General features: G+C 38.4%; 1 protein-coding gene across 6 annotated transcripts in view; it reads right to left on the bottom strand.

Moving 5' to 3' along the window:
- LOC102789945 (mitogen-activated protein kinase kinase kinase kinase 3-like) overlaps window positions 1–26191 on the bottom strand; it is a 45595-nt gene that overhangs the window by 7739 nt on the left and 11665 nt on the right. For 2 of the 6 annotated variants that reach the window (XM_006783559.3, XM_087850061.1), the window contains exons 3-26: window positions 23631–23721; window positions 23336–23400; window positions 23171–23226; window positions 22985–23032; window positions 22406–22448; window positions 22093–22165; window positions 21230–21361; window positions 20799–20861; window positions 20557–20638; window positions 19286–19402; window positions 16430–16502; window positions 16214–16272; window positions 13846–13908; window positions 10988–11040; window positions 10542–10580; window positions 7661–7735; window positions 4197–4248; window positions 3687–4065; window positions 1846–1952; window positions 1218–1259; window positions 838–922; window positions 664–743; window positions 439–499; window positions 115–232 (exon numbers count right to left, since the gene is read on the bottom strand). In XM_006783559.3, the coding sequence (XP_006783622.1) occupies window positions 115–232; window positions 439–499; window positions 664–743; window positions 838–922; window positions 1218–1259; window positions 1846–1952; window positions 3687–4065; window positions 4197–4248; window positions 7661–7735; window positions 10542–10580; window positions 10988–11040; window positions 13846–13908; window positions 16214–16272; window positions 16430–16502; window positions 19286–19402; window positions 20557–20638; window positions 20799–20861; window positions 21230–21361; window positions 22093–22165; window positions 22406–22448; window positions 22985–23032; window positions 23171–23226; window positions 23336–23400; window positions 23631–23721 (2056 nt within the window). The remainder of the gene's footprint in view (window positions 1–114; window positions 233–438; window positions 500–663; window positions 744–837; window positions 923–1217; window positions 1260–1845; window positions 1953–3686; window positions 4066–4196; window positions 4249–7660; window positions 7736–10541; window positions 10581–10987; window positions 11041–13845; window positions 13909–16213; window positions 16273–16429; window positions 16503–19285; window positions 19403–20556; window positions 20639–20798; window positions 20862–21229; window positions 21362–22092; window positions 22166–22405; window positions 22449–22984; window positions 23033–23170; window positions 23227–23335; window positions 23401–23630; window positions 23722–26191) is intronic. The other 4 variants (XM_006783560.3, XM_006783561.3, XM_087850060.1 and 1 more) reach the window with 4 other exon arrangements.

Genomic DNA, 26191 nt, shown 5'->3' on the forward strand with positions numbered 1-26191 from the left:
TTAAATTAGTTAAAATAAGCAGGAGTGACATTTAATTTATGTAGGGGGAAAAAACTACAAGGAAACAGAGGCCATAAATATTTCACAGCTTAGATTTTCTAGTTGTAGAGTTACCTGGGAATTATCTTATCAGGCAGCTTGTGTGTGGGAATGGCTACTGGTAACTTCTGTAACTGTCTGGCCTGTTCAAACAGACCGCTTAGACTATGGGAGTACAGCTGAGAGGCTTTTCCTGCAATAAAACAGGATATAGAAGAAACAGTTAAAAGGAAATAATAGTAGTGACCTACGATACAAGCTATAAAAGCATATTTGAAGAAATAAAACACATTGTATCAAAAATCATGCGCCGATGATCCAATTTAAGAACAATTTCAGAGAGTAATAAGGGCAGTCAAGTGCCGCACACTTCTATCATAATGATGTGCGACAACTCACCAGATATGGAAAGAAGACAGTTGTTCATGACATATAACCAGGTACACCGCCGAGGGAAGAGCTGCAGGTGGACACAGAGTAATCTGAGCATCTCAGTGTGCCAGAACATTTAAAACTGTCTGATTCAAAGACTGGACTATCTCACATGTATAACATTACAACTAATATACCCTGTTTTCAGAAAGTATATAGCATTATGTTAAATTATCCGATTTCTAGTCTCACCTGTTCCATTGTTGTCTCGTGTAGCTCATTGAGGTTTAATGTGTAGATTCCCTCTTCTGCTCCGAATATCAAATACTGGTCTGAAACGCACAAAAGAGCATTTTATCCGTGCTTAGTGAAAAGTGAAAACAACACCTGTAAAATAAACTTTGATAGTGTTTTCCTGTTGGTCACCTCTGGTGTCAGGGTTGATCCACGAAGTGGCACAGTGGATCTTGAGGGGACAACCGTTGAACACCTTAGAGAAACACGCACCCATCTGGAAATGAGAAAAAAAGAAAGAAGCTCAAGATTATTTTAATTTAAATGATTTGGAGACCCCGTGATTTAAATGCCTTTAGTGAGACACTCCACACTAAAAAGTAATATTTTAACTTGCTTATGTATTTGTTTTCCATTTTTTTCCATATAAGTAAATTCATTTCATTTAATATTTGTATAGGAACAAAAAGATCTGCAATGCCAAGAAGTCTTTACAACACTAATCTAATTAACTCAACTACATTATTTTCTCTTAAAAACAAACAAACAAAGCAAAAAAGACTCATACTTACATGGACTTTGGGTGTTGGGGGGAGACCATTACTGATTGGCTTCTAAGGAAGAGATAAACACAAACACACATTAAAAACATCAATAATAAAACGACTGGATGATATATGTGAGCATAACAACCTGTATATATAAAATGTATTCTCCCAGCAGATAGTCTATAGTGCACTTAAAACATGCTGTAAATAAAAGAATTGTAGCTGAATTAGCTCACGAAGCTATTAGTCATAGTTTGAAGTACACCCATCTGGTGCTTCAGTTTGACAAGTATGTAGATGAAGCTATCTAGGTGCAAAACTTCTCCTACAGCACTCCTCTAAACTTTCTCAAGGGTTGAACATTATGGAATTTATTTTTCCCCTGATTTATAATCCATTATTGACTTGGGAGATGCCCAAATTCCACTTCTTCTTTAAAAACAGTGATGATCAGCAAGAGCTGTGACAGCAACAAAGGTCATGATCCTTCACTGGCTTTGCACTGACACAAACACTACCCAATACATTTCACCTGACTTGGCCTTTCCTCTCCACACATGTTATGCCGATTATTAATAATTTTAACAATGGCAGCACTCTGCATCCTCCCTCAAGACCTCTGTGGGTCCTTGAGCCACTCCTGCATGCTTACCGGAACATCCTTCTTGTCTTTCCGTATGGGGACACTAGGTGGCATGGTGGACTGCCTCTCTCCTGGGCTGGCCCTCTCGCCATTGTGGGGAGAGTTCAGCCCATTACCTACAACAACAACAACAATAACAACAACAGACACAACTTACTGTGTTTGAGTGACACAGGAACAGAGAGAGCAGGTAAGAGACAGAGAGGCTGTGTGTGCGCATGTGAAGCTTTGAAAACAAAGAAAGCCAAAATAAACATGACACGTCTACAAAAACACTCGATTTAATGAGAACAATTTAATTTATAAGACTAAAGACAGCAAGGAGTGTTAATATTAAAGAGTAAACAAAAACAAGCTATTGGGAGCAGAGAGAGGGGGGGGAGGAGGGAAGGAGCAGGCCAGCAGGAAGAACAGAGGATCAAATATGGTCATGATTGAGGGGGAGTGTGAATGCACCACAAACTGCAGTCAATTATTGATCAGTTTCTCTTCTTTACTACCCCAGCGAGTAACCAGCGAATGACAGGTAGTAAACGGCAAAACCATTTGACCTACGCACAAATGTTGCTTCCTGTCGTGATTAGAGCCATAACCATATCGTCAAAGACACTTCAACTTTCACCTGAGCGTGCCTACAGCACGACCATTCCAGCACGACTGTGCAATTCTACACTATGCTTTCAATCTACTGAACTGTTATTATTTCCAAAACACCATAGTTAATATATCTACCATATACTGCTTATTAAATGTAACACTTTACTGTAAAAGCTTCCAAAGCGCAATCAAAAAACTAGAGAAATAAACTTAAAAATATTCGGGATCTACATTCTCTGTGCAAAATCAAAAAGGCAAAAATAATATCCAAAGAAGCATATCCCTGTCCTGAGATTAGGTCATAGGTGGCAGCAAATTTTAATTGCTCCACTTATCCACTTCCAAGTCAAAGTAACACTATATAACACAATAATAAAAAAAAAATCAGAGCATGACTGAGATACCCGAAATGCTCAACAACAATGCAAACATTTAAAAGGCACACTAGAATGGGGATTTAGTCACTTGTCTAAAGTATAAAACGGGATTAAAACTTTTATAAAATCTGGCATTTCTGTTACTGTTTAATAAGTTCAGTTATAATTTGGCATCTGTAAACTAGCAAAAAGAAACATGAAACAGCAAATTTAACTGTTTTGTCAGAATGTCTACAACGGCATATTAGGGCCACTAAAGGCCAAAAAAGGGGAGGAAAAGAATAATTGGAGGACAATGAAGGGCTTAATATTCTGAGAGTTAAGAAACTACTTTGAGATTAAAGTTGGAAACTTAAAATGTAAAAAAATAAATAAATAAGTTATATTTGAGCTTTTGGGATCCATGCCTCACATGAAAATCTAACAACACAACAGCTCATTTTCATGAAAACCTTTAACCTCCACTGACCCTAATAGGCCGTTTTTAGAAAGTGAGAGCTGACAATGCACAGAATAATTTTTTGTTAAAAGAATCAAAACTGGACCAGTCAGCCAGGACTATGTTTTCACCTCTTCCTTTGTCCTAAGAAGCGAGGGGGAGTGGTTTAGCAGCATTTGATTGTTTGGATCACTGGATTGGATGAACCAATCAGTCTTCACAAAAATGACTTTAGAGACAAACAATCATGTTGAGCGTGAGCTGATGAACGGAAGAAACAAAGCAAATAAAAACTTTAAAAAAAGCATTACTGTTAATGGAATCATGGAACAAATAAATCAGACTACAAGGAAAGACTAATGGAAGACCACACAACCAATCGCAGGGGACGACAGGGTCTGCGGACACTACCCGGCTACCAAATCAGCTGCTCTTACTCTCTTTCTTTTCCTCCTGTTTTTCCTGCTCCTCTTTCACCTCCTTGAGAACCTCCCACGCCTCCTCCAGCTCCTCCTCTGTGTGAGGCGTGTGGAGCCACTCCCAGAAATGCCTAAAGCTCCCATCATCCTCTGTGGCAGAGTTTTCGACGTCTTTGAGCTTCGGGCTCTCGTTACCTAGGCTACTGCGGCGGTGGGGCGGCAGCTTCGGGGGCGGGGGACGCGGGGGGACATAGGAGGCGGGCTTGGCGGGGCTCGGCGTCTCTGGCACTGGGCAGCGCTTGATGGTCCCTCCCCCTCCACCGTCATCTTCACTGTGCGAGTGGCTGTCGTCGTGTTTTTGATCCGTCTGATTATGGGGTGAGGAGATGGATTTGGGCTTCAGAAGAAGAAGAAGAAGAAGAAGAAAAAAAAGATTGTATAAGAAATCAGTTACTTTTTTCATATTCTGAGCACTGAAATTCCTACTAGTTCAAAAATTCTGCTAACTACAGACACAGTTTTTCCTACCTTAGGAGGAAGTGGGGGTGGGACCCTTGGCCTCATGATGGTGCTTGATTTACTGAAGAATAAGAGGGAAAAATCTGTGACAAGATACTCAAGACAGCTGCCGTGTTTTTACAACCAGGAAATATACGGGAAACAATAAGTGTATGTTAGAATGTTAGCACTGAAGCTATGGTTTGACTTGCCATTTTTAAGCCATTTATAAGCTAAGTTATTACATTCAACGCATAATTACAATCCAGAGTTTTTCTTAAAAAAAAAAACCCAAACGCAACCATTTTATTTTCTATTTCCAATTACATATGATTGGAAATAGAAAATAAAATTGTCGGATTTGTTTTAAAAATAATCGAAAAAATATACTGACACATTTGTGAACCCAGATCAGATGAGATGTAATATTTTGCAGGCTCACTGAATGTGAAATCAAAGGCTCAAATAACAGGTTTAACCACAGCCCAATGCCACTTACACACAAAGGTCATTAAAGGTTAACCACGAAATATAAAGTAAGACAAGAACTTTAGACAACAGTAAAACAAAGAAGAGTCAGCATGTGCAAAGCCTCTGAATAGATAGCGCTGATACTGACAAACTTAATAATATTTTAGTAAAAGTATTACTTTTAAAATTAAAATTTATGTTTAGTGTAAATAAATTAGAGTTTGTGTCTTGCTCTCATTTAAAGCACCTCTTAAAATCTTTTTTTTTTTTTAAAGAAAAAGAAATAGAAGAGTAATTGCAATTATGCCTTCCGACCAGCACGATTTCAGAGACTTTATCCATGACATTTTATAAATGTTGTAGTTAAGTTATGGACAAGAACCAATCACAGCACACAAATCAAAATGGAGAGAGGCTGGGAGCCAATCACGATGAAGAATGAAGATGGGGGTACCAAGAAAAGAAGTTGCAGTATTTAAGCTGAGTGGGAGACACAGAAAAAGATTACCTCCCTTAAAGAAGCTTAAAGTGTAAACTTTATCAGTACAAAACTACTCTGTGACTGACATAGTTTACACATTCACTTAAGGGTTCTTATAAAGGTGGTAAGCTATGCATGGGTGCAGTAAGCACAAAAGCATCTCTAAAGAAAGCAGGAAGATTTGTATCACAGCTCTCTTAAAATGTACTGATGCTAAACACAAGGCTGGTGATAAAGACTATGCAATCTGATTATGACCAAAATATGGAAGCCCGTTTCCACCACTAAAAAAAAAAGTATCCACAACTCAAAACTTCGAGTTATTTTCCAATCTGTAATCTACATGAATGATGTCATTTTCTTGTACCTGGAAGGATATGGCGCAGAGGAATGCGCACTCAAAACCGTATCGCAACAAACTGGTTCTTTTGAGAGTACGTTTGCTGATAGTAACGCCATGTGATTCAGCTAATAGCACAAGGATTTCATCATTTGTGAAGCCACGTTGAAAATACTCAGCAATTTGTGCATTCATGACTTACTTACTGGTAGCTTAGCTGTAGCATTTGTAGCTGAGGGCTTCAGCTTCCAGGTAACAAGGAAATGATGTCATTCATGTAGATTACTGATTGGCAGTGCTACTTTTCTTGAAATTTCAAGTTAAGTCAAAATTTTGAGTTATGGATACTTTTTTTTTTTAAAACCAAAAACCCCAAAAAAGCCAAGATCATAACTTTAAAACTTTAAAATGCTGAATGTGCAAAAGGGAATTTCTTTGCAACTGAAATTATTTTAAGATGCTTGAAAAGAAACAAAATCTATTCGAATTTTTGATACCTACACTAAAGATTTTCAAAATTTAGTATCTATGTAATCCAAATGCTCCTAACTTTAACTTTTACTCAGTAACTAAGATTTGGGGACCATCTGTTGGTCGTCAAGTCTGGATGTGAAGACTTAAGCTGAGTGTTTTCGTGATCAGCAACAGTTTGTGTTCTCAAACTAAACTGGAGACTGAGAAACCAATGATTACTGTACGCTCACTGGCTACAGACTTGTCAATGACAAGCACACCCAAGTTTATCATCCTTTCTCACACTAAAATGCTAATGAATTAACATCATACTTAATCAATAAAACTTAATAACGCTTCATCAAGTCTTCAGTTTAATGTTGACTAATGTCTCAAAGCAAAGGAGTCAAAAGTGTTATTTTTCCATAGATTTGTATAAAACTGGAAGCCCTTTTTGGAACCAGAAGAGTCACAGCAGAGTGCAGGTTCAAGTCGTTTCTGCATCGGCTACACCAGGGGTAGGCAACTCCAGGCCTCGAGTGCCAGTGTCCTGCAGGTTTTAGATATCACCCTGGGTCAGCACACCTGAATCAAATGATTAGTTAATTCCCAGGCCTCTGGAGAACTTCAAGGCATGTTGAGGAGGAAATTTGGCCATTTGAATCAGCTGCGTTGGATCAAGGACACATCTAAAACCTGCAGGACACGGGCACTCGAGGCCTGGAGTTGCCCACCCCTCGGCTACATAGAGTCTGAGGGACTAAATATTTTGTTCCTTTGTCTGGAGGAAATTTCCTTTTTTGTTTGGCTAGAAGATTTTGTTTTCTATCGCTCTTAAACACCTTATAAAAAACCCTTAAGAGAGAAAAAAACCCCTCCCTCCCCCCCACCACAACACAACAGTAACTACAAAAGCTAGAAACTGCTACAGCACAACAGGTTGCAGCCACTTTAGGAATTCAGGTTATTTTCATTTGTGCAATCACAGCACTGTGTGTTGTGGATATGACTTGAAGGGAAAATCCTATAATATAAAGCACAAAAGGCCTCTCTGACTGTGGTGGAAAATATCTGTCTACAAAAAAGGGGGAAAAAAAGACTGGCCTGCCGCAGACATTTGGCTTTTACACGGAGGGGAGAGGCTGGATGCCAGATCTCCAGTTTTATAGAGGCAAGATAAGACAGAAGGCAGTGTGAGTGTACTCTCACACACACTCATACACACACAGAGCAAGAAGGCACACAGATGGCGAAGCCAGTGAGGAACAAAACAAGACAACGGCACACAAGAGGACAAGGTCATGAGCATCAGTTATCTAAAGAATGACACTGAACTCAGGCTCAACGATCCATATAGAACATGTCAAATCTTTAGCTATAAAGTATATTTTAACGCTGTGTTGTTTGCGTGACACCTACACTTCTCCATTTATTACATTTCGACTACTGAAAGAATATATGAGGAAATATCAATAGCCTCTTGGTGAACATTTAGGGTTAGGGTTACTGTTAGTAGCTTTAAGAAAGCGTGGAAAACACAAAGGCAGCAGGCACACACACACAAACAGATGGCGTATGTGGCGTGATGGTGGGGTGTGCTCCATAAAGATGTGTGGATGAAACTGGCAAAGGTAGGAAGCCTTAACTCCTTGTCTTCCTTCTCAGTCTTTCCTCTGAAACAAGTGAGGGAAAGATGGGAAAAGAAGGATTTGGAGAGGCTTCCAGTTCTAAGACTGAGAGAGAACTTACTGAGTGTGAGTTTCATCATCATCTGCACCATCATCATCCTCATCCTCATCATCCCCTAAGTGTGCCACATGGCCCCTGGGAGAGGAGGTGAAGACAGGAAGGGGGGCGGGGAAAGAAAGGACAAAGGAGGAGTGGGAGAGGGGGCATAAGGAGGAGTGATCAGGGGAGAAAGGGAGCAAGCAAAGGAGATAGGGGATGACAACAGAAGGCGGAGGCAGAAGAGGACAGAGGAAGAAGGGGGAAGGGGAGGGAAAGCTGAGTGAAGCTTGGTTCACAAACTACTTCTGAACTCCTGACCCTGTGCAGATCTGAAAGGACTGAATAGGTTCAAATAAAAGCATGACCCAATTTTTACTGTGATCCACAAAAATCAGCAAAACGACTCATCTGAACAACCAAGAGAAACGGTCTGAGGGCTAATTACTTCCACAACCAGACACTTCCAAACCCAGCGGTCCAGTTTGAACCATTAAGTCCTTATAGATCTACACACGTCAACAGTAAGCGTAACCTTTTAAATCATATTATATATTATATTATATCAAATTCTCAAATACTGGTAAAAGTTCTTTCATTATCCCAAGGACAGAGAAACCCGGCCTTTGTTTGAAACTCTCTCAATCCTAATGTTTTACATATCAGGAGATAATAAAAATAATTTGGCCCTTAGCACGTCTTAAAAATGGGTAAATATAACCTCTGATGAACAACAACACATAACATATTAAACCATGTCATAATTTTAATACAAAATACCAAAGCAGTACGTGAAGGACTAAGTACGCCGTCACTGCTTCCACAACAATTAAAAGAGTGTAGATACCAGGTGCTACTAATTAAATGCACTTGAATATATGATGATAAGCAAGCGTGAGCACCTTCAAAAAAGTAAACGTTTAAAAGCTTGCTAATCGTCCCAGGAGTGGATGCAGGTTCACCCAAAGCTCAGATCATGCAAGGCTCGGAGAAACTACAAGAAACCCCAAGAGCTTCACCTCAGGCTCTACAGCACTCAGTCTGCATGTTAAACATCAAAAGTTCATAACACTACAATCAGGAAAAGGCTGCTCAAGTGTTGCTTGTTTGAAAATGTTACCAGGAGAAAACCTCTTCTTTCTCCTGGCAAAAAAACCTCCAAAAACAAAAACATGGCAGTAAATGGTAAAAATGGTAAATGGCCTGTATTTGTATAGCGCTTTTACTAGTCCCGCCTAGGGACCCCAAAGCGCTTTACACATCCAGTCATCCACACATTCACACACTGGTGAAGGCAAGCTACAGTTGTAGCCACAGCTGCCCTGGGGTAGACTGACAGAAGCGAGGCTGCCATATCGCGCGGTAGGTGAAGTGTCTTGCCCAAGGACACAACGACCGAGACTGTCCGAGCTGGGGCTCGAACCGGCAACCTTCCGGTTACAAGGCGACCTCCCAACTCTTGAGCCACGATCGCCCCACAGTACAGCATAGGTTTGCAAATTTGCATCTGAACAAACCACAACACATTCCAACCAATTTTCTTTGGACAGGTGGGACCAAAGTGTAGATGTCTGGCCATAACGCACAGTTCTACATTTGAAGAGATAAAAACAAAACAAAACAAAAAAAGAAACACATGACTTCAACGCAACGCATAAAAACTTCCATGCCCAATGATGACCTGGGCTTATTTTGCAGCCAGAGGACCCAGGCATCTTGCAGTCATTGGCATACCAATGAGTTCATGGTTGGCTCAAAGGATTGTAGAATCAAATATGGTAAAGCTTGGCCACAATTAGGTCAAAAAACAGGACATTGATCCCAAGCACAGAAGCATGACTAAAAAACAAAATCAAGGTGTTACAATGACCCAGTGAAAGTCCAATCCTGACTGAAAAGCTGTGGTAGAACCTTAAGATAACAATATGAACTTAACAGTGGCCACAATGATGTGAGACACTGATGAAGTCATACAGAAAACAACTGCTTCAAGTTATTGGTGGTAAAGGTGGCTCCAGATGGGGTTCACTTAGTGTTTCACGCACTTCCTCTGGTTTCCTCTTAGGTTTTGTTAAAGAAATAATGACACATCATACATCACGTGTTGTTGTTCATCAATTTAAGACATCTGATAAGGTTATTTTTCATATTTATTTAACGTGACTATACATGTAAAAACCTCAAAGATCTTAAGTAACTCTTTGTTCACTAAAGGAGCCAAAAAGACAGAAAACCTGGACGTGTTAAGTTCCAAGTAAAGCCACAACATTTTGTAGCCTTAGACGTTTTAGCCTAGAGACAATAATGCTAACGAGTTCCTGCAGCAAAGCAACCATCCAGCATACCTGCTATTAAGATTTGCTGTTTAACATCTAAGGGAAATATTTAAGACAACTTTGTACCTGATGCCTATTAATGTACAAGCTAATCTAGAGTTCAGTGAAACACATTTTTCATATCAGACTTACTCACCAAAAGTAGCAAAGCACATAAATAGCAATCATTATCTTTTGAGCAGTGAAGAGGAATTTCTCCATAGAAAATGAAACCCAGTGGCTAAAACTCTATGTCCATATGTGTGACTGCACACATGAGAATGTGCATGTTTGTTGGTGTGTGCGTGCATGTGTGTGTGAGAGCCATGCTCTGCAGGAAGCTTCTATGAAGCGCAGCCATTTCCTAATGAGAACAAAGCAAGAAGCAAGCCTGAGAGGAAATAAAACCCAGCAGAATCCAAAACGCCGAGAGCAGTGAGACAGCCTGAAGTAATTACTATAGCATTAGTTGCATGTGATTGGCCTCATTAGTCCTGCCGTTAAACAATGATTGGCTCATGGGTAGGCGTGGTTAGAGCACCAGCAGATCCAAGACGCTGAACGTGGACGCCAAAGTGGAGTAAACTCACCTCTGCTGCAGCTCCTCCTCCACCGATTTGAGAAGACTCCTGTTTGACAAGTAGAAAAAGCACAAATGACAGAATAAAAAGAAAGACAAAAGTACCTAGGTTTTGATTTTGTGTATCGAGAATAAAATCTTAGTCCTTCCCAGTCTAGAGGACATTCTGCTGTGCTTATCTGAACCTCAGTTTTCTGCTTACAATGCATGCTTGTGAGCAGAAAGCTGCATACAGACAGTGTTATAAAGTTGGCACAGACTTTGAAATGCACAACATAAAATCTCTTCACATTCCAAGTCTCCTTATTGTCTACATCCTCGCTCAATCTAGACATAAAAAAAAATAAAAATAAAAACAATAAACTGAAGGATAGCTGCAACTGACAATGAAATAAAAGACGAGAATCCAGGGGGAGGTAAATGTTTAAAAACAGAAAAGAAACAAGCCAGACTTACTTGTTTCCTCCCAAGAAACGCGATGAATCTTGACCGTATTCCAGCTGCAAATCCTACAAGACAAATTAGATTACAACTGTGACATAACACATCATAAATAGTTCATTTATAAATATATTAACAGGTGCTGTAGATCTTGGCCAACTGAGGCAGTAAACCACGTTTAAAGTCGTGGCCATCACTGAAGCCCTTTTCAGTTGCCAAATGACTGCAGACGCTGCCACTGTAGCAGCTGTGGTGACCGTTACAGCAGCCTGCTGGAAATCATACCCACAATAAGAAGCTCTTTCACCTGAAGTATAATTCATAACCACAGACATTCACAGATGTATATGGTGAGCATATGGGTATTTATAGTTATACAGAGCTGACACTTGCTGAACTCACATTGTGGTGTAATGCTACATATATTAATCATCGGGCGTTAGCCACAAAACAAGTCGGGCCATTGACACATTTAAGAAAAGGACCAATAATTAGGTGCACACCAAGTAACTAATTTCAATGTCATCATTAAACAATGATGAAAAGAAACATTATCATCCTACTCATCCTGCTAATTTTTGCTAGTACTGGCTTCACAGATAGAACACAGAAGTTGTTTCCAAAAAGTGGCTCCCTGTCGTTTGGGCTTGTGAAACCCTAACATTTTGCATTATGGTCTCATGCACTGACTTGTTGTTGAGTCAATGACTTATTTTCTAGATGACACAAGTTCCTTTTAGGTCACAAACAGGTGAAAACATGCACTATTTCACAAAAAAGTTGAGGGAAAGCCAGAAAATGTAACATGCTGTCAGTTACTGAAGTTACCAGCTATGAAGCAACCCAGCAACCCAAACTCCACTTAAATCCAATCCAAGAAATACAGGACAGTAGATACGTTAATCATTTTTATTAACTATCATTAAATAGGTTTCACTAATGTAAAATATTGTAGTGCGGTGGTTGTGATGTGCTCCTTGTCCTTTCGATTGAACATTCTGTTACTACTGTTGACTGCAGTTACAGTATTTTTGTATTTGGAAACATGACTAAACGAAAAGGTTTTATCTTCCAAATGCATTCAACACCTCTAAAGGAGGCAAATAATGTTAAAATCTGATTTTCTCAATTCATTATCTTTGTCAAAACAGTCACAGTAACAAGATAGAAATAAGTCTCACTGCAATATCTAGACAGCAATACTTCTATTGGTCAAGTTTATCTAAAACTTTGCTCTTTTGTGTTGACTTCTTGGGTAAAATGACAAAAAACACAAATGCATGACAGAGTCTGAAGCCATAACCTTACAGAAGCATGCACAAAGAGCAACTACAAACTTATTTCTAATATTATTATATGTCATTACTAACATATTTGTTTTCTAAATCAATCAAACAATCAATACATATTTTTAGTGACACCCCTAATACAAAGTATCTGTAGTACAGTAAAGTACACCAGTAACTCTTTGGAGCAGTTGGTGGACCCCTATGTGGCTCACAAACTGTAGATTGGGAACCAATGTTTTAGATAACTTTGGTAAGAAAAGTGTTATGTTGTCATAAAGCACATTTGAGAGTGTGCGGGCTAATAAAGAATCAGTTGTGCAGATTTTATGATTCTGCAGGCTGACAATAAATTCAGCACTATGACAACGGTCCTGAATTTAAATCAACTAATGAAATTCTGGTTGGATATCGGTGACATAAAAACCACAATGTGAATGCAGCATCTTGTCAGAGAAATATTTTTGAATGTTACGCCTGAAAGCAAAAAGCATGCAAGAGGAAATGCGCACTCCAGATGAGCAGACACAAAACACCAATGCTACTAAGAAACTACAAAGAAACACGCATACGAACAGACAAGAAACAAAGCAAAAAACAAGGCCTCACTACTCTGGTTAACTACAAGAGGTTAGAAAAACATAAGCAACACTTTACAAATGAGAGAAGCGCATTCTGTGGAAACATCAGAAATATGGAAAAGAAATATTGAGTACCATACAACACACATTAAAAGTGTATGTGTTAATAAATTTGGATGCCAACGCTACTGTGAGCAGACATGCCTTTTATATACTTTAAATCTCCTTTAGATGTCCTTGAGCAAGGCACTGCACCACTACCAGCCTTTAGAGCTGCAGCTCCACTGCTGAACCTGATATATCTTCCTCTATATTAAAGTCTTTCTTGAAGTAAGTCTTACGACTTGGCAGGTATCTTGGCAGTCATTTTGAAGCACTTTACTGACACATAAAAACTGCATGTACAAAAGTCCAGTTAAATCTGATTTTAAAAGGAGAAAATACTAAAAAAGTTAGCCGACTTTCCCCAAAATATGCTTTTCCCCCCTGAAAGCTACCCTTCTGTCACAATTCTTCAATACATCTCAACTAGACATTTGCTGAGTAACATGCCTCTCCACTGTAGTGTCCCTCCCTGTGTTTATACCTCTGTGTGCCAATCTGTGTATTGTATGCATATATGAGAAACAACAACAACAATAGCACTAACGACTCTAATCACTATGACAACTACAACACTAGCTCGTGAGGCAAAAGCTGAAGCTGAAAAAAGAAGATAAAGATGGGCAGTAACAGACGGGTGGACTAGAAGAGATGGATCGACAATGTGAAATAACAAATACACAAGTTGGACATCGAGCAGCCGAGAGATTCAGAGCTCTGAAAAAGGACAAAAGTAGGACAAGGACTCATCCTTCAGAGTTTAAGAATGAGCAAGATGGAGAGAAAAAAATTAAATTATATTTTAAATAAAGCATGACGTTAAAAATTGACAGACTGAAAATAAATGGGCCAACAGCTGGAGAGATGGAGAGGCTGAAACAAAGAGAGACTAAAGGTGTACTACCAGATTAGATCTTGCTGTATAGTAGAGCTCCTCAACACAGTCCAGATAGGGCTCAGAATCACACTGGTCAGCAAGACAGAGCGAGAGAGACCTCAGTTAATACATTAACCTGTCCTGGACTAATGGTGGGGAACAGGTAGGAATGGTGATATGGAGGGAAGGGATGACTTGTGAAAAATGAGTTTGGGTTAAAGCCGTGTCCACACTGGAAATGATTCGCTCGTCGCACATCGCTTTCAAGCCGGTGGCTCATCGCGTTTAGACATTCCAGGTTCCGGTTGTCTAAGTTACTCTCTATAGTTTACTACCAGGTCATATGTCAGTCAAGGGTATTCTTCAGTCGCTTGCCTGGAAGTTGGGAACAGTTTATCTTGTGTCCCGCCCACTTCAACTCAGCAACAGTTAAGTTGTCTTTATTTGCTTCAAGTCGCCAAATGTCATTCTATTTCTATGGGTCACTATGAATCACTTCCAGTGTGTACGTAGCTTAAGGCCATTTTTATTTAGTTTTTTAATAGGTGCTTGACTTGGCAAGAAAAGGATAGAGCATATTTGAATAATAATCTCAAGAGAGGAGGAGACAGATGTGAGTTTAAAACATATAGATGGAGGTTTGGAATGGAGAGAAAATAATAAACTGTGCTACAACAGCATATATGTGAGCCTACAAAATATAAAGTTAATAAGGGTATAATAAGGGTACTTTTCATAAGATTCTACATACAAATTAAGCAACTAATGGTAGCCAGCTGTATTCTGGGTAGTATTTCCACACATGCATTTCTCACTCATCATGGGTATGGATGTCCTGCTATGTTTAGGCTATTAACATTTTCTTTGAATCATGCTAAAGTGTCATTTAAATGAGTTCTTCCAATTTTGACAAGAAAAATGGTCAAATATTCAGCCAGAAGACGGTTGATGGATACCAAAAGGTCTGACTTGCTAAGGGACATTTATCCAAATATTAGTGGGTGTGTATGTATACTTTAGAACCTGTGTGGATTAAAGAAATCCAAAAATATTTCAAACTTGTGCACTCAATCCTTGCTTTGTTAAGTTATTAAAGACATATGCTGTACAATCGCTTCGTCCTGGAAAGAGAACAGTTCATGTTAAAAGCCAGAATTTACCAAGTTATTCAAGCCCATGATGAGTGTCCGTAAACTTGTGATCAGCGTTTTAGAGGTACTTTCTGTTGCTATGGGTCTGTTGATTTTTGGCCACTATTGCAAAAAAAAAAATATAGAAAAACAAAATACTTGCACAGAGTCTCTTTTGATCAAAATGTTATAATATGAATGCTAAAAAACAGCACGGCAGTCCTCACTGGATGGATCTTGGAGCTACAAGCTACAAGCTAAAATCTACACATGTCACGAGACAAATGTAATGCAAGCTGCCAGAGTTCCCTTGAAAAGAGAGTAGAAATTTAATGGACAAATGAATGATTGTTGATAAATGATACAGATCATATGAGGTTAATATGATAGCATTAATCTAAATTTATAGATCAAAAGATAAAGAGAGGACAAAATAAAGGTCTGGTTAGATTTTTTGGTGAACTATCAAAGACAACTTTAAGAGGGTGGGGACAGTGGAAGACGTGCAAAGAAAGGACAAAAGGTGAAAAGGAAGTCGGGGAGCAACATATACTGGGAAAAAATATCAAGAAATCATAGCTCAGCCAAAGATTTTTTTAAAGAACCAATGCTAACTTTTTGACCAAAACTGAGCATAATCTGACCAAGATAAATTACAAATTTTATGCAAATGAAAGCCAAGAACACGACTTTTATTCTACTGAGTTCTGTCCAACCAGTAGTGAAAGAAAGCTACTACTGACAAATCATACCTGTGTTTGTCAAACAGCAATAACAAGAGGTCTACAGTTACAACTTCATTAAAATGAATCCATAGAGCTGTTTATCCAGCTGGGTTGTGTATTTAAAGCTACTGCAATAACACTGTTCAGCCACAGCCTTCAGGGTTTGGTGAATCCCAAAACATTCCAGATCAAATTGGACTTTTAATCCCTCCAGCAAGCACAAGATCCACCAGGGACTACTCTCTTTACGATATATTCACAACAGCCTGCTGGTTACCGTAAATCTGATTTTATATGCAACTGGGCATTAGATTTCTGCCAATTCTGTTGTTATACCCATATAATAATTAGCGAAACATGCCATTCCTAAACCTTAGAATATTTAACTAGGATTGGTTCAACACAGACAGAGAAAAACATAGATTGGTGGAGGTGCCATGTGTGATTAGGTGAGGGACAGCCAAGTTGGTACTGGTTAATTAACAACCACACAGATCTCATCTCATTCGCACACATACAAACATAATGTCATCAACTCACCGGTTCATGATGAGGTTGTGTCTCCTTTTCCAAAAGACTATCAAACTTCACTTGATCGACTGAGAGAGGCAAAATAAAAGAGAGGGGAGGATAGGAGAAAGGGAATATCATGAGGTAGGGAGATATATATATATACTGAGTAAGATTACTGAAGAAGGAGAAAAAAGATACTAAAGACATTGTATTTATTCACATTGACCTTTTGTAGCAACTCACATTTCATCTCGGACAGTGTTTTTCCTTCTCTGGTGCTCCTGCTGGTGGAGCGGATACGATAAGGAACCGGGGACTATCAGGAAATAAAAAGAAAAGCAGACAGTGTCAAAGCTGCTCTGGACACTCGGTGTAGTGGTTTGCACTAGATTTGGAAAGATCACAATAGGTTTAAGAACAAAAACATAATCCCACTGCTATTTCCTGTGGGTGGGATTTGATGACACAGCAAAAACAGAGTCACACACACACTGCAAGAATACGACCAAAACAAACAACAGCAACACAGTCAGAGGAAAAACATTCATCCACTCTTTTGGTTGCAAACACTGGATACCTGTAAGCTGTAAAGTCCTCTTTACATTGGAAGATTTATAACAGCGAGATTGTCACACAGTATCTCATCATCATCATCTGATGATCTACATTCTTAATACAAGCTGAAAAACAGGGTTTGAATGCTGAAATGGAAAACGGTACTTGGTTATTTTATATGTCATGAGTGCAGCTGGCCATTCTTATTTTGAACCACAGTTATTGTTAATTTAAATTAAAATCCAAACTCCATCGCACAGAAATCTAATGACACAGCAACCTCAGTGCATGCTTATGAAGCACTGGAAGACAAACCAAGACTACAAAAGACCATGCATCAATCAAAGCAACATTTAGAACTCGGCTCCTCCAACAGACATTTTTGTTTGCAATTATTCTCATAGTCCGTTCTCATTAGACACAAACCATGATTAATACCTGAAAGGTTAAAGACAGGTGAAGATGGCGTCCATAGCTATAACACTTTAGCAACCTACAGCCTTTCGGCCTTCCACAACACTACATTTTCTTTTGTCTACTATTTGAAACATCAACAGGTTGGAGGGTTTTTTTTTCATGAGTTTGTGAATGGATTTAACACTTAAAAACATAATTCTAGAGAAAGTGACAATGTGATATTTTTGAAGCCATCTTTATGAATTTAGGCATTTCTTTACCATCCCAGGTGCTACAGAACTGAAGTGAATGGAAAAGATCCTTAGTGATGCTAATTATGCCTTTTTTCCACTAGCAACCGCTCAAGTTGACTTTTAGGGCTTTCTGTTTGGTGGTAGTTTCCAAGCAAGCCAAGTTGAGCTGAAAATGTGACGTCAAAACACTGCATGCCACTGATAGGCGAGGAAGTAACGTCACTGGATGAGTCATGGGGGTGACTCCTGCGCAAGAATAATACCGCTACTTTTTTTAGACATGGCAAATAAGGAAATGGGCTACGCACAAACCAACACTGGTCCAATGACAAGATCCAGATGTATTTGTGCTAACGACAGAATTCAGAGGGAGCTAGGCCATGGTTGTGTTGTATTTGTGTTGCATACATATGAGACATTAAAATGGTATAAAACTGTAATGGAAAACAAGTGAAACTGAGTAGAGCAAAGTAGAGTCAAGTTGAGGTGCTAGTCAAAAACTGACCCGATTTCCTGCATTCCCTTTTGATTCTCACCGATGTTGCCAGTTGTTGTTGTTGTTGTTGTTGGAAGGTTACTTTTATCTGCCTATAGTTACTATATGTCAGTCATAAATACTATAAACTTTATAATTTGTTACATTTATAAAGCCATTTCTATTCTACCGCTGTTTTTTAAAAGTTTTTTACTTAATTGTTTTTTGCTTTTAATTGGGATCTGTGACATTTTACCTTAATGTTTTATCTTATTCTATTTTAATGATCCACTGATTTATTCTACTTAATGTTTTGGCTGCTGTAATACAAGAGTTTCCCAAATTATTAGCAGAAATACAGTGGACCTTATCCTATTATGGCCTTTTATTTGTTCACAACTACACAGAGATGACGTAAAACCCAGTAAGTAATAAATCACCGGAATTTCCTTATAGCCAACCCTTATCTTTCTATTTTGTTCACACATGAGTGCTGTGCAGTTGTGGCTTAAATCATTAACTTCAACTGTGTTCTGAAAATGTTAACGTTTAGGAGCAAAGCTGAATTTGTTTTTTATGTCAAACAATCTCATTACTTAAAGCATTCAAGTAAAACTTTAACAAATGTTCATACGATATTATAAGCAACTTTTAGAATAAGAATAATGACACAATTTTGTGTGATGCAGTTGTATAAAGTCAGCTGATTTGAATGTCAACAGAAAGGTCTATGACACTGCCACAGTAATCCATCAAATGACTGTTTCACATACCAATGTCGACTTCCACGGCAACACCAGCAGAAACTGAATTGGAAATTTACTTTTTATTCATTCAGTTCTGTAGTCCTATTCCCCGCCCCCCTCCGAAAAAAAAAATACTGTCAGAAGAGTTTGTGTTAGAATGACATCAGTGCAGACACTGCAGGAACAGTAGTACCTTCCGACGGGCTGCAAAACGGGGTGCACGTCGAGCACCGGGACTTATGGGAAGAAAGTGACCCCTGTACTTAAACTAAGGATTCAGAGGATCAGGGATGGGGAATAGAAGACAGGAGAGGAAAATAAAATGTGGGGAGATACAAGCAGTGCTAAAAAGAAGAAGAGAAAAACAAAAGTGAACCAAAAACAGAAAATGAGAAATAAATCTGAGAGAAGCAAAAGAAGAAGTGGATAAAAAGGAATGAGTAAGAAAGGGAAAGACAGAGCAGAAAGATGACTCACATGTGACAAAGAAAGGAGGGAGTAAGCATGGAGAGAAAAAGCTGTGAATGACAAAGGAATTTAATGAAAGGACAAATGAGGAGACAGAAGGAAGTTGAGGAAGAAACGAAGCATGATCGAGTAAAACACAATCACATTTATGCTCGGCCAGACAAAACTTTGGGTTTAACAGAAAATCCTGAAGGTCAAAGGTTACCTCAGGCTCAGGGTCGTCATCGTCAAAGTCGTTGAAGGTGCTGTGGTCGGGGTTGTTGGATTTATCCAGCAGCTCAATCGCTAGCGTCCTGCTGAGAGGCTGGGAAACAAAAGGGTGCTGGAAGAGAAACAAGAGTTGGAATCAATCCAGGTGACATCACCAATGGCACATTTTTAAAACAAAAAGATAAAAATAATTAAATAAACTGTACTGGGTAATATGTGATTCCTAAATAAGCAGAGCTGCAACTAATCCAGCTGCTCATTAGGGTGCTGACAAATTGATATGCCGTTTAAATAACAGCCCTAATTGCTGTGGCACATAGTGATGAATGATGCTTACAAAGCAAACTGAAGTTTATTCTTTCCTTCCATTATTTAGATCTTGCTTCATGCATCATGTATCACGTTGCTCCAGCTTCTTTTATACGCAGCACCTTTTAAAATCACAGAATGCACCTAGTACACATGTGAACGCTTCATATATAATACATGAGACCATGACCACTTAGAAGTTTTAAAAGATATTGAGGACTGATCGAATGAGGAAAAAAAAATATTGCAAAAGGTTAATTTTTTAACAGTGGATTTTTTAGTAGACTTATTTTGGAAGTCTAATGCTGCTTGCTTGAGGTGTAATCACACATCTTGTTTGGGCATCTTGTTATAAATTTGGCCAATTTCAACCTTAAAGTACGGCTCATGAGCAGTGATGCAACACATTAAAGTGTAGCTTTACAAGTAACCTTTTCACTGTGTGTTTTGAGATACTGGTCGGATCTACATTGGGTTAAAACAGCAACCCTTTAACCTGAATTTCACTTTGAAGAAAACAACCAAGTTGCAGGCAACAAATCTGCACAAAAAACTGCATAGTGTGTGGTAGTGCTGTGTGGTTGCTCTCACTCAGGCATGCGCCTTAAAAACTGAATACTGGGTCAGTTTGACACAGTAGTTTATATATGCACATTTTAGGTTCATGACAAACCTGCAGAGCACACATGCAGGTGGCCAGAATTGGATTTCCACAAAGCAACCAAAAAATAGCAGCAGAGCTGGAAGCTATCCATCAGACCGCCTCAGAGAGGAGATCTGCCAAATCTGAAATGGCTTTTGATATTTATAAACAGTGTTGGGCAATTTTGTCAGCATGGCTAGTTTCCTAACTTAACATAAAAGTTGACTGGGAAGCCCTCTCATTTTTGTTTGTTTTACATCATGTAAATATGATTGGAGATGGACTGTAATGTCTGAAAGTTAAACTTTCCTCACCTGCAGCAGTTTCTCAGCTGTGGGCCTCTTTTTTGGGCTCTTGGTCAGAGCCAGTTTGACAAAATGGTGGAAGTTATTTGTCCTATTAGTTCAGCAGGGAGAGTAATGCAGAGAAAAAAGGAAAAAGGTTTAATGTTTTAGCCCTGTAAAATGATAAAAACTGGTCATTTAAACAGCTGGGTGTTACATTTATAGCAAATGTGAGCAAGACCAAAATATATGCAAAAGCATGACAGTCTTACCACTTCATTTTATCTTTCAACTTAGGAGGCTGGAAATTACTCTTTGTCATTAAGAACAGAGCCCTGTTGGGAGAGAAGAAGTAAAAATGAGAAAAATCACCTTTCACAGTGTAGAAAGACATGCCTTCCTAGCATTCAGTAATAAAGCCAATTTGATACACAATATCTACTCCAAATGACTAAAGCCAGTGTAATATATGAATAGAATAAAGATTAAAATCTCCAGGACATAAATATAGCAACATTTTGTAAAGAAACCCTTTAGACTTGTCACACAAAAATGATCTAAAGCTAATAACATTAATGTCTGTCAGTGGTTCTGACTTTTATTAAATACACGCAGAGATGCATGGTAAGAATTAAATCTTCCAAATAATATTATAAACATTCTTTACTATCATTGCATCATCACAGCCCGCACACACTCCTACCTCATTGGGTGCAGGTCGAACATGGGTGGCTGCAGTTCAGCCAGTTCTATTGCAGTGATACCCACAGCCCAGATATCACACAACTGGTTGTAACCCCCTTTCCTCTCCACCGCTGCTACCTCAGGAGCCATCCTATACAAGAAAACAAGACAGAAGGACTGTATGAAAACAAGATGCATATAAGAGGGAGGAATGATCAACTATCCAAATGGGTTACACAACTACACACAAGAACAGAATATGAACTTTGTACAGTATTTCCCAGCAGCAGCACAGAAAGTTCCCAACCTCAAATGCAGCTCTATGATTTCTCTACAACTAACAAGTACTATTTATTTCTGGGTTTTGTTCTTTTGCATTAAAGAACAGCTAATATAATAAAGGAGAGAAACACATTAGTTGACAAATCCCTATGTGTAAAACATTGGCCCATTAGCAGCAAGCATTGTATTGAACTACCATCAATTCCAATGGATTAAAGCACTCTAACAGAACAGGAAGAGTAAATGTATCCAACAAATCAGTGAGTGGATCAGCCAGAACTTCCTTCAGCTCAACGATGAAAAGGCTCAAGTAATTGTTTTTGGCTCCAGAAATGCAAGGTTAGGGTCGATAAAAAGTCTTTCATTTTAATCATTAATTTTTATTTTGACAATTGCAATCTTTTTTCCATTAATTTTTTTTTTTATCATTTTAATGCATTTGTCTCATATTTTCCTCAGTAAAGCACTCTGTATTGCTGAATTGCTTCTGTATGAAAAGTGCTTGCCTTGCCCTGTCCTGCTGGGTTTTATTTATATTGTTAAACCTGCGTACCCCTACGCAACGCCAGTGAAGCTTTTGGTTAAATATAAACAACTTACCAGTAAGGTGTTCCAATGAATGACTTCCTCTTTGCTAGGGTCGCTGTGATCTGGGCTGATACGCCAAAGTCAGCTAAGGAATAAAGAAGAAGAAAAAAATAAAAAAGGAGAGGAAAAAGTGGATAAAGGGAAATAGAATTAAAGGAATGTAATGAAAAGGGAGAATGTAAAGAAATAAATACAAAATGAAAGAGGAACAGCAGAGAGGCCAAGAAAAAAAGAAAGAAAAAAAAAAACAAGTCAGCAAATGAGGCCATTCAGATTCAGTCTGTTGAAGCAGAAGGTAATTGCAGGCCTTGCGTGTTTCTCTCACCTAGTTTCACATAGCCATTGTCTGTCAGGAGGATGTTGGCTCCCTGTAGGGGAAGGAAAGAAAAAAACAACAAAAACAAAATATACTGAGCTTTAGGATAAAACACACAATTTTACACTTCAACTAAATTCTAAATAATAATACTAATTATAATAAGTATTACTAAGTATAATCTGAAAGGCAAAACAGTTACAAAGTGCTTTGTCATTGATTTAGCTGGTAGTGGGAGGGAATGACTATTCATTTTTCCTATAACAAACACAAGCTTAATAAAAACCTGTTGTTGTGCACCAACAACAGGTTTCCCAAGCATTTATTAAGCTTAGTCCCAGTGTAAAAGAATAATAATAATAATAATAATGATAATAATAATACAAAAAAACAGCCTTACTGAACCAAACGAATGACCCTAATTAACTTAAAATGAGCCTAATAGCTGAAGTAGATTGCTATGTTACTCACAAAGTGTAAATGTAGAGCCAATATGTAGATTTTCAGAAATCAGATTTAACAATTAATCATGACTATAACTTTATTTATGAACAAATCACTGCCCACTGCCTTTTTCTCCAAACTCACCTTAATGTCTCTGTGCATTTTGCCTTTATTGTGCAGGTAGTATAAACCCTGCAAATAGAATTACACAGCAAATGACGTCACCGTTACTATTAGTCATAAAATAAGACAACAATAACATGATAAAGATGATTAACTCTTAAATCTTAATCTCAATCTTGCCCACATTATCAGTACTGTAGACAGTACCTGTAGGGTCTCCCGTGACATGTAAGCTATCTGTGATTCTGACAAAGGCCCGGTTACTGGAATATTAGATAAAGAAAAGACAGAAGCCATGAGGGGAAAAAAGAGACCATCAAAGAGTACAGTAAAAACAAAATGGTTTGAATCATTGTGCCTGGGTGTCCTTACCATGATAGATATCTTGCAGAGAACCACCTCCACAGTACTCCATGCTGATCCATAACTTATCTCTTCTGCACACACGCAAAGAGAACTCTGTCTAAGTGCATGTTTACATTTGCTCACAAGGTATGAGCCCTTCGCCTCCTTCGATCTATCTTACACCAGCTTCTGTTTTTCCTCTCTGACACTCAGACATTTTTCGAATAAAAATACGAGTCACTTAAATATCAATTAAATGCACTCTAATAGTAACCATAAGAAAATACTGCACTCCACATCTGGCACACACACACTCTCTTACCGGAGATAACTGCCAAAATAGGCAACGATGTTGGAGTGTTTACAGTCCTTCATCATTATAATCTCCTGCTGCACGACTGCAAAGTCCTCACCTAAAAACAAACACAATATTATTATAGTGATCATTTAGCATTTACCTTGGCATTGTTATGACTTACAGAATAACACAAAGCACGAAGAAGGCTGGGTTTGTTTATTATTTTCTGTTTCTGACAGACTGTTCTTGCACTTGTGTCTGAACCACTAAGAAGAGCATAAACTGAAGCAAAGCAGTTCATCAGTCCAAAAGCATAAATTGTACAGTAATTAAACAAGTAAGTAAACAGTATTTCTTTATATAGGACTTTCTGAAGATTGAATTCATGACATGCAATAAAAAAAAACAATACATAGCATACACATTGGTCGGATATAGTTCAACAGCTGTCCTGTAATGTCTAGCAGTGTCCTCCAAACAATATTTTTTGGGCTTGATATTGTTAGTGACAAATCAGCTGTCATGAATTCAAGGTTACAGATGCACCAACTGATCAGATGGGCACCAGTTTTCAGGATTCCTAGCCTGGACTGGTAACCAGCTGCTCAACATCGTGTATGTCCAATTATGAGCCAGTTCCTTTCATGCATGTGCAAAATGTGCAAACTGACACTGGCAAATATTGCACACTCACATGAGCAGCCACACATTGTTAGTGTCTGCCTGTGGCTGTTAGCAACTTCTTCGCTACGAGTGAGGGTGATGCAAAGTTCGCCAAACTAGATCATCAGTGAACTGGCATGAAAACTTAAATTAAGTATTGTCACAGAGCTGAAGATGATTATTTAAACTGAAGAAGAAAAAAAAGATAACAAAAGGAAAGTGGCCAAAGCTACGTGGCGTGCAGATGGAACCACAAAGCATGTAGCTTCAATATGAGCCTCGGTATGAGCAGTGGAAGAAAAAGAGAAAAGGGTTGCTCCCCTGTTATCTGGTGAATGACGTAAGTTAAACAAGTTAAATGATGCAAGTAACTTACATTTGTGTTTTTATAGAAATCTGTTACACCTGCTTTTGTTTGGAAAGGTAAATTATGTGTACATTAACTCGTTTATTTTTTCTATTATTTACTTTCAGAGATGTTTAACAGTGAAGATCGTGTAACTTGTGCAGTTTAGGGGAACTGTAAAGTCTGATAACTGATTTAGTTATAAAAATACAATTCAGCATTGAAGAAAAGTTTATTTCTACCTTATATTTGCTGTGATTTGAAATTTGGAATTTTCAAAAATTGGTATTAGCAAGTAAAAAAACAACAAATAAATAAATAAATACAACATCAGAAATCAAGAGGCCAAATAAAATTCCATCGCTTCTAAGATTGAACTCTAGATCTCCTGACTTGATCTCCTCTCTCTAAGGAGGGAGAGAGAGTTGCACCTTTGTTGCTAGGTGGTTATAAAAAGCCTCGAAATCTAGCCTCACTGTCGCTAGGGCAGTAAAGTAAAGTAAAGTAAAGTAAAGTGTCATCATCGCTACTTAAAGAGGGAGGGTCGACTCAAGCAAAAGCACAGATGACATCTATTACCACAAAAAAAGACAGAAAGAACATTTTAAAGTCAAAAATGACAAAAACTCACTATCTACCCAAACAAAGGGCATCTGAACAGCTGACTATTTGGATTATTCAAATATTTTACTTACTAAATGAAATGCACGATTTAAACAAGAAAAAGACAAAGAAATTAACCTGTATGAGGACATAGTTAAGGGGGGGAAAGCACAAGTATCAGTGAGTGCTGGGTAAGAGGGCATAGTATGGAAAAGAAGTTTGTAATGAAGAGCTTCGCAGACTAAAATAACAATCTGTTGGTGAATCCTTAGAGAAAACATAGAAAGGAATATGACTTACGAGCGAAAGAGAGAGATATACGCACACTAAATACAAAATGGACAGCAACAAAAAGGGGCAGAAAGGGAATCGACAAAGATGAAGAGCAGGATATAGGAATGGAAAGACGAGGAGTAAGATAAAGCAAAAATAGGGGATATAAAGGAATAGACACAAGGATAAGAACTATTATTTAGCAAGAAAAAGTGGGGTAAAGGATTTGAAAGAGAGCATAAGTAGGACAACACCTAATGATGCTCCAGGTGACTAACTCGTCATTTAAACGAGAGAAAAAAAGAAAGTATGCTATTTGATTAAATCTGGGACTCTCCACCATTTGACCCTAGAACTGAAGAAGCTTCTCGGATGACAAGTGAAACGTCTTCAAGCCACTTAAAGAAGTCCAGACGCTTTTCTTTGCAAGCTCCTTAGACTACGATGACCTGGATGACTGAGAACCTTCACAGACATATGCTATTTGACTTTTTCTGTCTTTAAAAAAAAAAAAAAGACAGAAATGCAGAGGGTGTCCTAACATTTCTGAACCAGTACGTGTCATTGTACGTTTAATGATATAATAATGACACGTTTAACCAACTGGTATTTCCGGTGCCAACGAGCAAGGGTGTCAAGTTTTAAATGTCTAGTCAGCTGGTTGCGCACATCCCTAGATTTAGCAAGAAAAAAAAGTAGA

Source organism: Neolamprologus brichardi, chromosome 13 (genome assembly GCF_056152115.1).
Source record: "Neolamprologus brichardi isolate AB-2024 chromosome 13, ASM5615211v1, whole genome shotgun sequence".
Classification (NCBI taxonomy): domain Eukaryota; kingdom Metazoa; phylum Chordata; class Actinopteri; order Cichliformes; family Cichlidae; genus Neolamprologus; species Neolamprologus brichardi.